The following is a 15,505-nucleotide window of genomic DNA, read 5'->3' as shown; positions in this document are numbered from 1 at the left end:
GGGTGATGTGCAGTGCCATTTGACCTCCAAACATGGTGTGTATTATGGCATCCAAAGAGTACAAATTTTGTCTCATCTGACCAGACTATATTCTCCCAGTATTTCACAGGCTTGTCTAAATGTTGTGCAGCAAACTTTAAACGAGCTTCAACATGCTTTTTCTTCAGCAATAGAGCCTTGCGTGGTGAGCGTGCATACAGGCAACGGCGGTTGAGTGCATTACTTATTATTTTCTTTGAAACAATTGTACATGCTAATTCTAGGTCTTTCTGAAGCTCTCCACAAGTGACCCTTGGCTCTTGGACAACTCTTCTGATAATTTTATTCACTGCTCTGTCAGAAATCTTGCGAGGAGCACCTGGTCGTGGACGGTTTATGGTGAAATGATGTTCTTTTCACTTCCGGATTATGGACCCAACAGTGTTCACTGAAACATTCAGAAGTATAGAAATCCTTCTGTAACCAATGCCATCAGTATGTTTTGCAACAATAAGGTTGTGAAGGTCTTGAGAAAGCTCTTTGCTTTTACCCATCATGAAATGTTTCTTGTTTGACACTTTGGTCATGAGACATCTTTTTATAGGCCATCAGTTGGGACTAAACCAGCTAATATTAATTTCCACTGACTAGGGGCAAGATTGCTTTCTAATTACTCATAGATTTCAGCTGGTGTCTTGGCTTTCCATGCCTTTTTGCACCTCCCTTTCATCATGTGTTCAATACTTTTTCCCTATGTCATTCTACTTTATTACACAATAACACAATAACTGTCAACAGCACCTTTAGAAATATATTTACTGAGAAAAATGGTGACGTGTTCAATACTTATTATACCCGCTGGATATGCCTTTTGGCATTTTAAACTAAGTCTAGAAAAAACTGACAGTTAATCTCTGAAAGTGTCAAATAATGTGACATATCATACATTTATATAAAAAGGTAAAATAACAATTATTTTCAATAATTATTAAAACAGTATTCTAAAATCGACATATGCTTGTATATTTTAACATTGAACTGAAAAACAATTAGGATGTAAGAATGCAATCAATATATTTACAACATATCAATTAAAATCTAAATATATTATTAACCAAATTAACTGCACAAATAAAGAAAACATCAGTTGACACGTCAAAAGCGCTGCTTAGATCTTCTCTTTGTCTCTAGGGACAACTTCTCTCCTTGGATCGTTATCAATGTTTTTTTTTTGTTCCCTGCACTTGACCTTGATCTTTAAAGTGTCTTGTGCTCATCTACGTATGTTAGTCTCAACAAATAATAAACCAGGTCAAGTAAACCACCCATATTCAGGAAAAAGGCAATGCAGAATTATTAAAAACACAGCTGATACAGTGTATTGAGCCCAGCTTAATATATCTATTAATGAACCACATAAATAAAGTAAGAGCAGCGATGCCTACATAAGAAGTTTATGATGGTCCAGCTGATGTTGGGGAGGCATGCGGCAAGCATTAAAAACAATGACCTTCCGACCAAAGTTATCATCACCTACAAAGAAAGAGAAAAATCAGAAGACATTAGAACTAGAATAAACACTAGCTGGTGATGCTTATGCATTTCATAACACCTCACCTGCCACCTCCACAATCTGATGTCTGGCAATGTCATAGAAGGGGTCGTCCCAGGGCAGATGTGAAGTACCACCAAGGCTTTTAATATCTGAAGCTGCAGGAAAGAATATAATGAATGCTACATTTCAAACAAAAATTTAAAAAACATGTAAATATCCCAAACACAAGCTATAGAGTATATGGCTATAGATAGAGGAAAGTAATCCTCTCAGATCCCTCTCAGCACTAGCTCAACCAGATGGTCAGGTTTTGAAATAAACACCCACCAACCCAACAAATGCAGGTAAAATCAGCCGTGGTTGCTAACACATATCATGTCCTCCAACCAGAAGCCTTTAACATCAAAACAAAACAAAGTATAAAGAGGGCTGCACACTGGAAAAGAACCATGTACATACACTGGTGGCACATATGAAATATAATAATATGGATTATCATTTCTCTTTCAACTGAATTCAAAGTCATTGGTGCCACTTTGTTATTCTTAAAGTCCCCATGAAATCAAAATTAAAGTTTTTTGGGTGTTAGTATCAATATGTTAGTCTTAAGGTTATCTATAAGGCAGTGTGCTCCAAAACAGTGACAAAATTCGCATTTAGGAGATATAAGCATTCAAAGCTTGCAGTTCGTCACTTCCGCAGTATAGCAATATGGATGAGATTGTGGCTGGCATACCCTGTCAAATGCGGCTTTACAGAGCTCAACGGCTCTAGCCTAAGATGTGATATAAACGAACGCTATTGGCTATTTTAAAAAGTGGGCGGGCTGCTTGATATGTCCCGCCCTGTCTTCCTGTTTCAGTTAAAATGACGTCAACACACGCTGCGTGTGTTTCTAAGCATTTCAGGGGACCTTTAAAGTGAACTTTTGCCTGCATACTAGTGATTGTGTTCACTGTTTGGACTGCTTAACAAGTTTACCATAAACAAGAGTGCAGAATGAGCATCCATTGTGGGATACATGCTTCTCGTCCAGTGTGCGACTGAACCCTCAGGAGAGGAAGCCACTTTTTTGAACCATTCTCATTTTTCTTTTTTTATACATGTCAATGGAGGAATAAATTCAGTTTGCTGACTTTTTGTGATACAAACTGACAGTCTGCTAATCTTTAACATATTTACCACTAAACATTCATTTTGGAGTGAGATATATTTGGAAATTACAACAAAATAAATGCTGTTTTATAAGAGAAGTCACAGAGAATATGGTTTTTATTCCTATTTAATATTTTTTTTAACAAATACATTTTCATGGTATTCGCAAACAATGATTGACAGTCATAAAACTGCCATTCAAAAAGTGAAAAAAGTGACTGTCATGAAAGCTATTCAATGATTCAGAATCAGGCTTAATTATTACATATTTTCAAATTAAGGCAGTGATTTTGATCACCAGGTTTATTTCTGATATTTTTGTTTCAGCTAGCAGAAATTCGGAATGACCAGTAACTTAATTTAGTAGCCAAACTGTCCAGTAAGTAAAAAAATGTTCATTTCAAACTCTGCAGATGATGAATCAATTCCACTGGACTTCACCCACGCCCGCCCAGTCATAGTCATCCTCTGTAAGAGTGGTAAAGTGTGTCTCTGGGTGTATGCCTGTGTCGTAAGCATGTATATATGTATGTACTGTATGAGTAATGCTGCATGACTCCTTGAGTTCTCTGCTGTCTCTTAAATAGGCCGTTATGTCAACTGTAACGTTTCGGCTTCACTTGCCTCTAAAAATATAGCAAGCATATGATTGGTATTCAGGATAAAATGGTAGAGTTCTTGGCAATTACTTCCTTTTTCTTACACTGCTTTATTCTTTGAAAAGACCAGTATAATTCTGCAAAAGGAAACTAGATTTTAAAATTATTATTATCCTGTATGACAAGCATGCACAATTCCCACCACCATGCACTCACCGGATTTGCTCAAGCTAACAGGGTCATCTGGTGGCCACTGTTTGTCCTGTACCAGTTTGAGCTGGTCCAGGGCAGCGCTAGGAGAGTCGTCTCCTCCCAGATCATCGTGAAGGTCCACCAGCAGGTCAGAGGACATGATGGTCCTCTAAGACAACACAATTCACGCACAACAGTTAGACACAGAACTGCACATTACAATACCACACAATTTTATGCTGAGATCTGTGCCTTCGCATTGGGTCTGTCCAGCATAAGCCTGGGTAAATGCAGCATTTTCACACGTGCACACTTGCATGTTCAGTGAATGACTGACTCACATGAGTGACCACAATGACGAGTTTGTTTCCTAACTTAATCTTGCTAACTATGAATCTGCCCCCCATGAGAATTGTTTAACACAAGTTCCTTTCATAATACAGCACATATTTACTGACATAACACATCACTAGAAACTGGCTAATATTAGCTTTATTTTCTGGCTTGGATACCGGTTCATACTTTATATACTGTATAATTTACAATAATGCAAATATATGTGTACACAATTTTTTTATTTATTTTGTTATAGGGAAACCAGCATATAAATGAATAATATTTGTATTTTTCAGGATAAATTTTTATTCATAAATGACACAGCTAATAGACTAGGAAGCAACTGCAGAATTAGGGTGGGGGCGCACCTGTGTCTGTGTTTGTGCCGACTCAAAACAAACAAATAATAATAATAATTTCTTCATTGCAACATTATCACATTCAAAAGATCAGGTAAATTGTTGCATTAAATTTGTTTTAAATTAGCAAACTGGGTCCATTTAAAAAAAAAAGCATGATTAAAAATGATTAATTTCCAGATCACATAATCTGCTCTTCCATGTGCACTCCATCGTAAACAAACTACCACCAACAGTTAATTACCATTTATTATTTTTAAAGCAGTACATAACGCATTCATTTGAAAGCTTGCCAGTAGATTTCATTGAGAAAATCATGTAGTGGATTAATGAAGCAGCAAAAACACAGCCTCACTAGCCTTGCATTAAAGGGATAGTTCACCCAGAATGTTTGGGCTTCCGTGGTCATGTGATGAGCTCTGTGTACTGTATGTGTGTCAATCATTACGTATATGTAAATAAAGTCTACATTAAATCTGGATAACCACAATGATCATATCAATCCTCTCAGCAAAAACTTTTAGATGTTGTGTCAGAAGGGTCAAGCTTTGTGGAACTAAATTCTTAATAATGTTATTATTTCTTATGCTACATTCTGTACTTAACCTTTTAGTATTAAAATATTGTGGCATTGTGAATGTGCCATATTTTTTAATCTGTGCGTGTGTAGCCACAGGGCTACTAGTGCAGGCGTCAGTAGGGCTCAGACAGTGATCTGCTGTGACAGTCCCTCGCTTTGGTGCCACGCGGCAATGTGGCCGTCCAGCCGTATACTGACAAGAATTCTCGGTTTTACCCTTTGCTCTCATTTATATCCTCAACCCTAGAAGAGCCAGTTTCACATTTACTAACATCTGTGACAGCCTTTATTCTGCTATGACATCCACGTCCATATCTCTAATTAATGTGATAACAGTCTTCAGGTGACGTAACCCGGGTCATTAATCTGTCGCTCGGATTAAAAACATCTCTGTTATCTAGCCTTGTTGCTGAGAGCAGTCTTGGTATAGATTGCTTACAGTCGAAGAAATGATATAAAGAAGCTTTCATCATTCTTAGATTGCTAGTTGGACTATCATTGATGTCAATACTTGATGACACATCTTTTGGTTCTAACCAAACATTACCCGTCCAAAATCATTCCTCTTCCACTCTACAGTGCCATTTAATTCAGTTCAAAAGATCATCAGCAAAAACAATGCGCCTCATTCACGGTTGTGTTTCAAGGCTGCGCTCAGTGAATCAACCAGCACTTCAGACAGAAACAAAGACCCTAAAGAGAGCTTAAAACCAAGAGACCTAAAGAAACCCCAACACCTCCAAAATAAACTATACACTTTCTAAACTATAAAGACCACAATAAAAAGCAATAATCGCCTTAATAAAATCGCTTGTGCTTTTCTCATGTACTAATGAGTTTATAATTATTAACAAACAAGGTACAATCAATATTTCACTATCATTTACAATCTTATGAACAATACTACAGGAAAAAATATTGATCTGTGCTCATAGCTTGATTTCGCTCCATACACATGGTAGTTTATCTGTGGCTGGTCAGTAATTCTGAGTGCCAGACATCGCTCATACCAGCTGTAACATCCCTCATTCAAAAGTTACTAAACGTCTGCTAAAAAAATGCAAATGTGATAATTATAAGTTCTGTTTCAAGTAGAGCCAGATGGTTCAGATGTGCTCAGCTGACAAACACAGTGAGATGCCATAGAATCATCTGTAGAATGAAGCAGATGCAAGTAAAACTGAGTGTGTGGTGGTCTAGAGCTCAATGGTGTCATGTGATTCTGCTCATCTCTCTGCAGTGTTGCCATCCACACATGGATTCAACGGAGAGAAAATCATAACAAATGATCTCTGCACGCCTCTGATGAGCACATTAGCAAACTGGTAGACTAACTGTGATAAGGTAATTTGCGATTAGGTAATTTGTAGAAATTGATTAAGGTACTTAATAAATTGTGAGGGTAGGATGGATATGAAGGATCATTCTACATGGCCCTGCAGTGAAACAAATGCTTTATCTATTCTATGTAAGTCTCTCAATTAATATGAGGTCATAAAAACTGCATGCACAATAAAAATAAAAAACGAATGGTTTTAGATTAAGTATACCGTGTTACACTGCAGTACATGTCAACAACCCAAAACCCATAGGCGGAGCCTGTGTAAGGCTAAGCATTCCCCTGGCCATGGGGACTTGGGGCAAAATGGCACTAAATTGGACAAAAATGCCCCTGCACAAATAAATAAAATCTATTACGTCTGTTGCCAACAAACTGAATATGAATAGGCAGTGTCGATTGCAGCATTAAATTAAAATCTGCTCATGTTGCACCGTATTTCATTTTAGGCGTTTTTACAGTGTTGCGCATCTTAACCAATCGCACACAATTCTGTTGAGCTTAGGAATGCAATGGCCAATCAGAAGCGTTCAGATGAGTCATCGTTCAAACTCATCAGTTTTGTTGAGTGCGCGCGCATTCGCTGACTGAATTCCGGACTCTTGCGAATTCTCTCATCATAAACAACAAAGCGCAGATGCACGTACAATGTAAGAGATTCATTTCACAGTGTATACAGCTTCAGTGATTATAACCATAGTTTTTTTTTTTTTTTTAGAGTGCTTAATTAAACTCGCGATAGATCAATGTTAGTGATAATGTCACTAGCTATATAATTTATTTGCTGTGTGAATAACTAAATCGACGCGTTTCAAAAAGGCGGGGCATAGAGGAGAAACAATAATGTACAGTATGTGGAAAATAATGTGTTTTTTTAACTTTAAACCGCATAAACACATTTCATTACACCAAATACACAAAATCATGTTCTTTTTAGCAGCATCATATGACCCCTTTAATACATTTGGCTGCTTTTAGCCTTACACTGGAGTTGGTTCACCCTCCGCCTATGCCAAAACCCAATTTTTGTTAAACTGGTACGAGTAACTCCACTTACTTTAAACAACCATGGTACAGCCAAGATTTTGCTATACTTATTTCATAAACAATACTACAGGAAAAACAATCGACATTGGGATCAGTGTTCAGAGTTTGATTCCTGCCCATACATATGGTAGTCTATGTGCGATTTATCTGTGGCAGGTCAGTAATCTTCTGTCAGACAGCATAATCGCTTTTAGAGCATTTTAGTAAAATGGCAAACGTTTACTCTCTTTTTCATTTTCTTATGTACTTACACGTCTAGTCTCCTGCTCAGGACAGGTAGTGACGGATTCCCCAGCGTTTCTAGGGAAACACAACATCTGGGCACGCAACCGCGCGTTAACCCAGCAAAAACAGAGTCAACATGCAGGCATGTGATTTAAATAAGACGCAATAGTGTAGGTCTCAGTGATGGCGTTAAAGCAAAAATCCAGATGCCGCAAATATTTGCTCGTTATGATCAGTCGACAGTCAGCTAAGCTAACTAGCTGCAAACCTGTTTTATCTTGACTTAACAGAACGGAAATTCTAGCAAGTGTTGCCCTGCCGTATGAATAGAGGCTTATGCGGATCAGAGAGCAAAATGCTGAGCAAAGAAAGAAACTACATATGTTATGAATCAAATATGGAGAAATTAATTTACCTAATTTTCAGCGCTCCCTATTGAAGTCTTGACAACTTGGAATCTTGCAAATTTCACGCAGCACTTCCGGTTTGCGATCCGTGTAGTTCGGTGTAAACATCCCGGATGCAGGAGAACGTATGACCACGCCCCGAAAATATGCTGTTATCATAACGTTTGGTTGAACAACATATAAAATGCACCACATAAAAATAAATGATCTAAAACGTACACATTTGCGTGTTCTGCTCTTTGTGTGTTCAGTCAAGAGCCATAAATGTCAGAAGTCTCCCTCTGTGTCAACACCCCTTCATTTAGGAACCACTGAATCTGAGCAACACCACTATTGAATTACAATTACATTATAACCTTTAGTTTAAATGAGTTTGATTTGTGGGTATTATATTAAGTCTGTTCAAATGAGGCGGTTGCACCGAAACTGCTTTATATTTGTCTTATTGCAAGACATTTTGATGTGAAACAGCCTACAGAAATTCATTGATGAGAGAATTTAGTGATCATTGCACGGCTTCACAAATTCTCTTGGAAGATGAAAAAAAATTATTAAACTAATCTTAATAATCATTTATTCTGTCTGCCTTCCCATTTATGTGAATTGAATAATAGGAAACTTTATGACCTTTAAATTGTCCTGAAAACGTTTCTGCTTTCAAAGCATCTCCACAAAAAAATACAGTAGTTCTGACAACTATGAAAAAAAGTAAGAGCAAATTTGGTGTTGTCTGGTGTGCTGTAATCACCCTCGAAACTGGTAAACTGGTCTCGTCACTGTTCCTTCTCTAGTTCTGTATGGCAAAAACCTGATATTTAATTTCAGAATTCAACCAGAATTACATCCGTTTCATTCTAAACAAGAAGCCTGCCCATTCTCACTCTCAATACACAGAAAGAAACTCCATACTCACACACTGGTATCAACAAACAAAGAATTCAGGTTTATTTATCCATTTGCAGGTTTGATCACATTTTACCAAAGTGTTCATTTATTGTGTGGCAGCTTGGAAGATCACTCTTCATCTGCTGAGCCTGTTTTGTCAATGACTTTCTTCATCCAGCGACGCATACGGAATAAGTGTGTGTAGAATCCATATTTGCCATCGCGGTCACAGCCCTCACCCCACGACACAATGCCAATCTGATACCAGCGTTTATCTGTAGGACTCTGTGGGCAGTAATGGGTTTTAAAAGAACAAGATACAACCCTCTACATTGCGAGTAAATCACTCGCATATGCGACTAAATCTTCACTCTGGGCGACTACATGATGTTTAATATTAGCCACTGGCTAATAAATTCTCAGATTTTACTCGCCAGTGTGTGAGTTGGAGGCTGAGTATAAGTTTAGCACAGATATATTTTCACTCGCCAAACACTCTGACTGAGCGCTTCAGAGTTTTACTCTCCATCAAGCGAGCGATCTGTGATATTTTTCAGTTCATCTGAATGGATGCGCAGCGCACCTGTGTTTGTGTATTTGGCGTAACGTAAACTCTAGTGTGAAGGCGCACGACTCGCTGATGCTTTCTCTCACACGTGCAAAGTGAGAGAGAGCGAGAGTCTTACATAACATGCAAAATTGATGTGATACATGTAAACGATATTCTTAGTTTTATTTTCCTGTCAAAATAACGGAGTTCCTTCGGAATTCTTCAGCTTTTAAGAAATGCCGGGTTTTCCTGTAGTGGGAGGAACTAATGCGCAAACGACAATCTCATGGGCTGGTGCTCACCTATTATCGTCCCTGTTTAGATTTCAGCAAATCAGTTCGAGCGAACGCACACAACCGGATTAATATTCATGAATCCAGAAGCTCGTTAATCCTTGGTGCGCTTTATATTGTTCTTATTAGTAGAATTCGTATAATAATAATAATAATAATATCTTATCAGTATAATTGTTAGTTTTTTTTTTCTTCAATTTTTTACAGGAACACTGAATGACCAAAAAAAGCACCAGCACCAGTCCTAAGTTCATGGTTATCTATATATAAAGTATAGTATTTCAGTCTGGCGAGTAAACACAAAAATTTACTAACCAATGGCGATTCAGTTGCCAAGGTGTCCGTAGAGGGTTGAGATATTTAAATATAGTAGTGTGAATACAACAATCAGAGCTTTATAGGTCACTGAAAAGTCAAACTTGTTTGAGGAGAGAAAAGCATAAACATTATTATACCTTCATCACAAAAGGTCCGCCACTGTCTCCTTCACAAGCATCACCTCTTTTTGTATCATCTGGCTGGTAGCCTACAAAACAAAAGATGACCTTGTTGTGACACCTGAGTGCAAAAGCATCTCACACAAGCTCTCAGCAACTGAATAGTCTAGGGTCTAAAGACCATGAAAATATGAAGTATATTACCAGCACAGAACATGTTATCGGTGATGATGATCGAGGTGGAATTGCGACAGATGCTCTGATCCACAATGGGCAAGTGAATCTGTTGCAGCACTGATGGAAGATTGGTTGGGTTTGAGGACCACGATTCCCTGAGGTTTCCCCAGCCAGTCACACGGCCCTTGTAACCTGCAAACATCAAACTTCAGAGAGAAAATCTGTCAATTACAGCTATATGTATACTGTCAGTTTGTTCTAAAGTTATGCTAAAATGCATTTTCCATACATCATTGTTCCCCAAGAAAATGTGTTCTTAATAAGTTTCACCATAAATAAAGGTAAACAATTGTATAAAATGACCCCTTCAAGAGGTTAGGTACGTTTCGAAATCGGCATGAAATGAAAATCTATTTTCTAAATGCATGTAATTAATCTTATTGTGAATGATTCATCCATGATTCATCTGACTTCTCGAATCATTTAGTCTGCTGAAACTCCACCCGTTTCTTAGAGTTGACTGCAAACTCACATTCAGATATAACTCCATTCAATTAACAACTGATGAATAGAAACAAGTCCCTGTCCTACATGATTTTCTTTTCCAATAATGTTCACACAGAAAATATCTGACACTACATCCATCTCATTGTGATTAAATATATCTATATTGAACTATTGTATTTACTTACTTCTTTGCAATGTTCTTGGTGGGCAGACAAACAGGGTGGATCTCATTCGTAAAGACAACAGGCTTCTTCATGTGTAAAAGAGCAATGTCTCGGTTCAGGTTTTCCTTCCACAAATACTTATTTTCCACCATAATTTGCAAATAAATTCTTTAAAAATCCTACAATGTGATTTTCTGGATTTTTTTTTCTCATTTTGTCTCTCATAGTTGAGGTATACCTATGATGAAAATTACAGGCCTCTCTCATCTTTTTAAGTGGGAGAACTTGCACAATTGGTGGCTGACTAAATACTTTTTTTCCCCACTGTATATTTCGGGTGGACAATGATTTCATCAATGGCCACAATCTTCTCAGTGCCCCTCTAATACCTGAGAGTAACAGGAAAGGTTTTAAAACAGATGTAAACTGATATTTCTAAATTACTTAGCATACATAAAGAATGTATTAGTGAAAAGTCTAGTGAAAAGAAATATATGCAGTTTTCTAGAATTTTTTAAAGGGCTCACTTGATACGAGAGTGTTTTCCAAGGCGGACGATAATATGATTGATTGTGAAGTTCTTGTTCCACGGTGGGTAGAGAATGCAGTGGGCGGCAGTGAGAATCCATTCATCACTGATCAGACTGGCTCCACACAGCAGCTCCTGAGGACTACGCTTATACAGCATCACCTGCCTGCAAATAACATCAAACACAACATTAAAAACAAAGCATTAGCATTTGACGTGATCAATCATGCCAAGATATTTGAAAACAGATGTTTAAAAACAGCCCCTGCGCTGTATTTACCATGGAGCACTGGCCACTTCAGCCTCATCTCCTCCCACTATTCTGCTTCCAGTGTATGACATCAGTAGCTCCTTCTCGTTCTTATCTTCTTTGTTGACCTTCTCAAACATGGGGCGCACTCCACACTCTGACGAAAGACAGTTTAATCATCTTAAATATCAGTTGATTATACAAGAACTCAAACTTCTAGTGATAACATCCGCAAAAGAGATGGTGAAGGTATCAGACGTTTACCTTGCTCTCCATTGCCAAAACTACGGAGATTAAAGAAAGCTTTCCTTTTGTCTTCAAGAGTTGTTCTCTCTCGACCACCAGATTCATTGACAAACTTGTCCAAAGGAGCATCTGAGAGTGAATGACAAAGACAGAATGATGTTCAGTGTGGGCTCAGTGGTACGTTTATGATTTATGTCTAATGCACCTAGGCTTTAACATTTGAAAGTGACATTTAATCCTTATTTAAAGACTATGGTCCAGATATCACTTTTAATGGAGCTCCAAGGTTCAGGGGAAGAAATTAATATTTTGCTGTTAAAGGGAGAGTTAAAAAAAAAAGTAAAATTCTGTCATGTAGTTCCAAAGAAGAAGTTTTTTGACTTCCATAGTTTTTTTTTTTCATACTTTGAAAGTCAATAGCTACCAGCAACAGTTTGGTTACTTCTTTTGTGTTCAAAAGAAGAAAGAAATTCATACAGGTTTGTAACAACATGAGGGTGAGTAAATGATGACAAGATTTACATTTTGGGTAAACTATCCCTTTAAGGGTGGGGTATGTATTTTTTCAAAAAGTCGGGCCAAGTACCAAAACAAACTTGTAGCCAATCAGCAGTAAGGGGAGTGTCTACTCATGATGCGGAGGAGTGAGCACTCAGTGCACAGGACGGACATTAGCCGAGCCAAGTGACAGAAAGATAGAGATGGCGGATAAAAAATCAAAAGAGGAAAACGTCTGCGGAACTAAAGAAGGCTTACGATAAGGCAAGAAGTAGGACCCGTGTAAATATTGGATCAGCTTTCCAGCACTGGAGTGAACTCAAGGAGAGGAAGGCCTGCGATCGGACGCTGAGGTTGCTTTGTTTCTTCTCGATAGGTGAGTAACACCGTCCCTGCGTTCCATTCGGAAGGGCTCATCCCTATGCCCTAATCCCTTCAAAGGGTTTACCCTTCAGAGCGAGAGCTTCGAAGGTTTGAAGGGCGTAGGGGACCAAACAACTGTTTCTTGAAAAATCCTTCATGCCGAAGGGCCCTTTGAAGTGGCCAGTTTTGAGCACTTCGGTTTGGAACGACCCTTCAATATGGCAGCCATGATTGTTTTCACTCCGAAGTGCCCTTTGGAGGGCGATATATCCCGTTTGGAACGCACCGCGTGTCTACACCGGATGGGACAGTTGTCACGCCACGCCGCAACAGCTAAAGTCTGTCTACACTGGCCGTGATAAATGCGACCGCTGAAAATCATTTGAAATTTGTGTCAATACGTCATAAATAGAACGCAGCAACAGTTTTCTGTCGGGGATTTGTCGCGCCGCGCCGCATCCAGTGTAGACCATAGATATGTATATATATCTATGTTGTACACAGCATCACTGATTATAATGAGTTCTATAGTATTTTGTCGCGCCGCACCGCTCGCGTCCGGTGTAGACACGGTGTAACATTGGTTTTGCTTTGTTTCACAGAACTAATAGTTGCCTGGGTTGCGTACGTATGTGTGGGGCGGAGCTATCAAAATAGGGGCGAGACCCTTTTAGGGTAGAGGTGTGTTTGTTTTGGTGATTTGAAACATCAACATTGGCTACCAGAAATCACTTACCCCACCTTTAATGTATGCGTGTTTTTCTAGAAGGCAGTACTGTTCACTCACCGCACAACTCCAAGTCACAGTAATCAATGGTAATGTTTCCACCTGCTCCCTTTACATAGCACCAGGGACCCTCCATATCTCCATCTGGGTTTCTGCAGTGGTTCTTCACCAGCTGAACTTGAGGCAGTAACTCTTTCCCTTTTATTAAGGCCTGCACTTCTGCTGCGCTCCACTGCAGGCATGTGCGTCCCCCCATAGTCACAGACATATCCCCTGTGTAGGTCTCCCCATTTCCATCCAGACAGTCTTTAGTCTTCAGGTAACGCTCTTCAGGTTCACAGTAGGTGGTCGAGGAGGGGGAACAACAGCCTCACCTGAGGAGGAAAGTGTGAGCATAAATTGATGGAATGAAACATGTACTTACACAGAAGCATAAAATGTGCCATAAACACAGGGCACAAATATGTTTCAGTTGCTATCAAATATGGTAATATGCATGTTTTGGTAAGTCAGCAGTCATTTAGCAGATCCAAAACAACATCCAGTATACTTATTACAGTGACAATTTCTTCTGAACAACCTTGTACAATGGCACAATGGTGATGGCTCAACTTTCTGGTTGCCAGCACAGAGCTTTAGCTATTGCACCACAGGATGTTTTACTGTAATGTTTTAGTGATTTTCTCTACCGCATTTTGGCACGCTGCAGGACTCCCTCCTGACTGTCGGGTCTCTTGTAAAACACCAAGGGCCTTGATTGCTCTTATCTGGGTTTCTGCAAAAGTTCTCCGGTAGCTTCAGCTGTGTCACATTAAATTCTCTAGGGGGGGAAACAAGTCGGTCATAAGACAGAAGAGTATGAAGGTAAAATAATGGCTAAAAGATTTGCATACGCAGGGTAAGAGTTGTAGACGTGTACATAAGACTGTAAGCGTAAATTAAATTGGAATGCGCAAGAGAAGCTTTGTAAAGGTGTAAATCGCGTTTCAAGCGTAAGAAAAAATGATTTGCCGCATTTTACTGTTACTCGTAAGTGTAATTCATGTACAGTCATGGCCAAAAGTTTTGGCAGTGACAAATTGTGTTTTGCAAAGTTTGCTGCTTCAGTATTTGTAGATTATTTTTCCACATGTTTCTATGGTATACTGAAAAACAATTATAAGCATATCATAAGTTTTAAAGAATTTTATTGGCAAAGAAATACGAGTCAATATTTACAGTGTTGACCCTTGTTCTTCATAACCTCTGCAATTCGCTCTGGGTTTTGCTTTGTTTCACAGAACTAATAGTTGCCTGGGTTGCGTACGTATGTGTGGGGCGGAGCTATCAAAATAGGGGCGAGACCCTTTTAGGGTAGAGGTGTGTTTGTTTTGGTGATTTGAAACATCAACATTGGCTACCAGAAATCACTTACCCCACCTTTAATGTATGCGTGTTTTTCTAGAAGGCAGTACTGTTCACTCACCGCACAACTCCAAGTCACAGTAATCAATGGTAATGTTTCCACCTGCTCCGTAAAGGTGTAAATCGCGTTTCAAGCGTAAGAAAAAATGATTTGCCGCATTTTACTGTTACTCGTAAGTGTAATTCATGTACAGTCATGGCCAAAAGTTTTGGCAGTGACAAATTGTGTTTTGCAAAGTTTGCTGCTTCAGTATTTGTAGATTATTTTTCCACATGTTTCTATGGTATACTGAAAAACAATTATAAGCATATCATAAGTTTTAAAGAATTTTATTGGCAAAGAAATACGAGTCAATATTTACAGTGTTGACCCTTGTTCTTCATAACCTCTGCAATTCGCTCTGGCATGCTGGATATTAGCTTCTGGGCCAAATCCTGAATGATGGCGATCCATTCTTGCCTTATTAGTTCTCGGAGTTGATCACAATTTGTGGGCTTCTGCTTGTCCACTCGCCTTTTGAGGACTGACCACAGGTTCTCTATGGGATTGAGATCCGGGGAGTTGCCTGGCCACGGATCCAAAATTTCAATGTAATGATCTTCGAGCCACTTCTTTATCACTCTTGCTTTGTGACATGGTGCTCCATCACGCTGGAAAATGCACGGATCATCACCAAACTGCTCATGGATCGTTGGAAGAAG

At 38.9% G+C, this 15,505-nt stretch overlaps 1 protein-coding gene and 1 pseudogene across 7 annotated transcripts in view; both read right to left on the bottom strand.

The window, feature by feature from the left end:
* The window catches only part of LOC107722375 (rho GTPase-activating protein 1-like), a 14,199-nt gene extending 6,331 nt beyond the window's left edge, over positions 1 to 7,868 (bottom strand). For 6 of the 7 annotated variants that reach the window (XR_001637802.1, XM_016530713.1, XM_016530714.1 and 3 more), the window contains exons 1-5: positions 7,782 to 7,854; positions 7,393 to 7,458; positions 3,505 to 3,649; positions 1,597 to 1,689; positions 1,425 to 1,512 (exon numbers count right to left, since the gene is read on the bottom strand). Coding sequence is in view for 6 of the 7 variants with exons in the window: in XM_016530713.1 (XP_016386199.1) it covers positions 1,425 to 1,512; positions 1,597 to 1,689; positions 3,505 to 3,649; positions 7,393 to 7,458 (392 nt within the window). In the remaining variant the exon portion in view is untranslated. Of the gene's footprint in view, positions 1 to 1,424; positions 1,513 to 1,596; positions 1,690 to 3,504; positions 3,650 to 7,392; positions 7,459 to 7,781 lie in introns of all 7 variants that reach the window. The other variant, XM_016530716.1, reaches the window with a different exon arrangement.
* Positions 7,869 to 8,693: 825 nt separating this feature from the next.
* LOC107722377 (prothrombin-like) overlaps positions 8,694 to 15,505 on the bottom strand; it is a 37,241-nt pseudogene continuing 30,429 nt past the window's right edge.

The sequence above is a fragment of the Sinocyclocheilus rhinocerous genome, unplaced genomic scaffold, assembly GCF_001515625.1.
Source record: "Sinocyclocheilus rhinocerous isolate Xijiao unplaced genomic scaffold, SAMN03320098_v1.1 scaffold1115, whole genome shotgun sequence".
NCBI classification, from domain to species: Eukaryota; Metazoa; Chordata; class Actinopteri; order Cypriniformes; family Cyprinidae; genus Sinocyclocheilus; species Sinocyclocheilus rhinocerous.
This window is presented reverse-complemented; position numbering and strand designations above follow the sequence as displayed.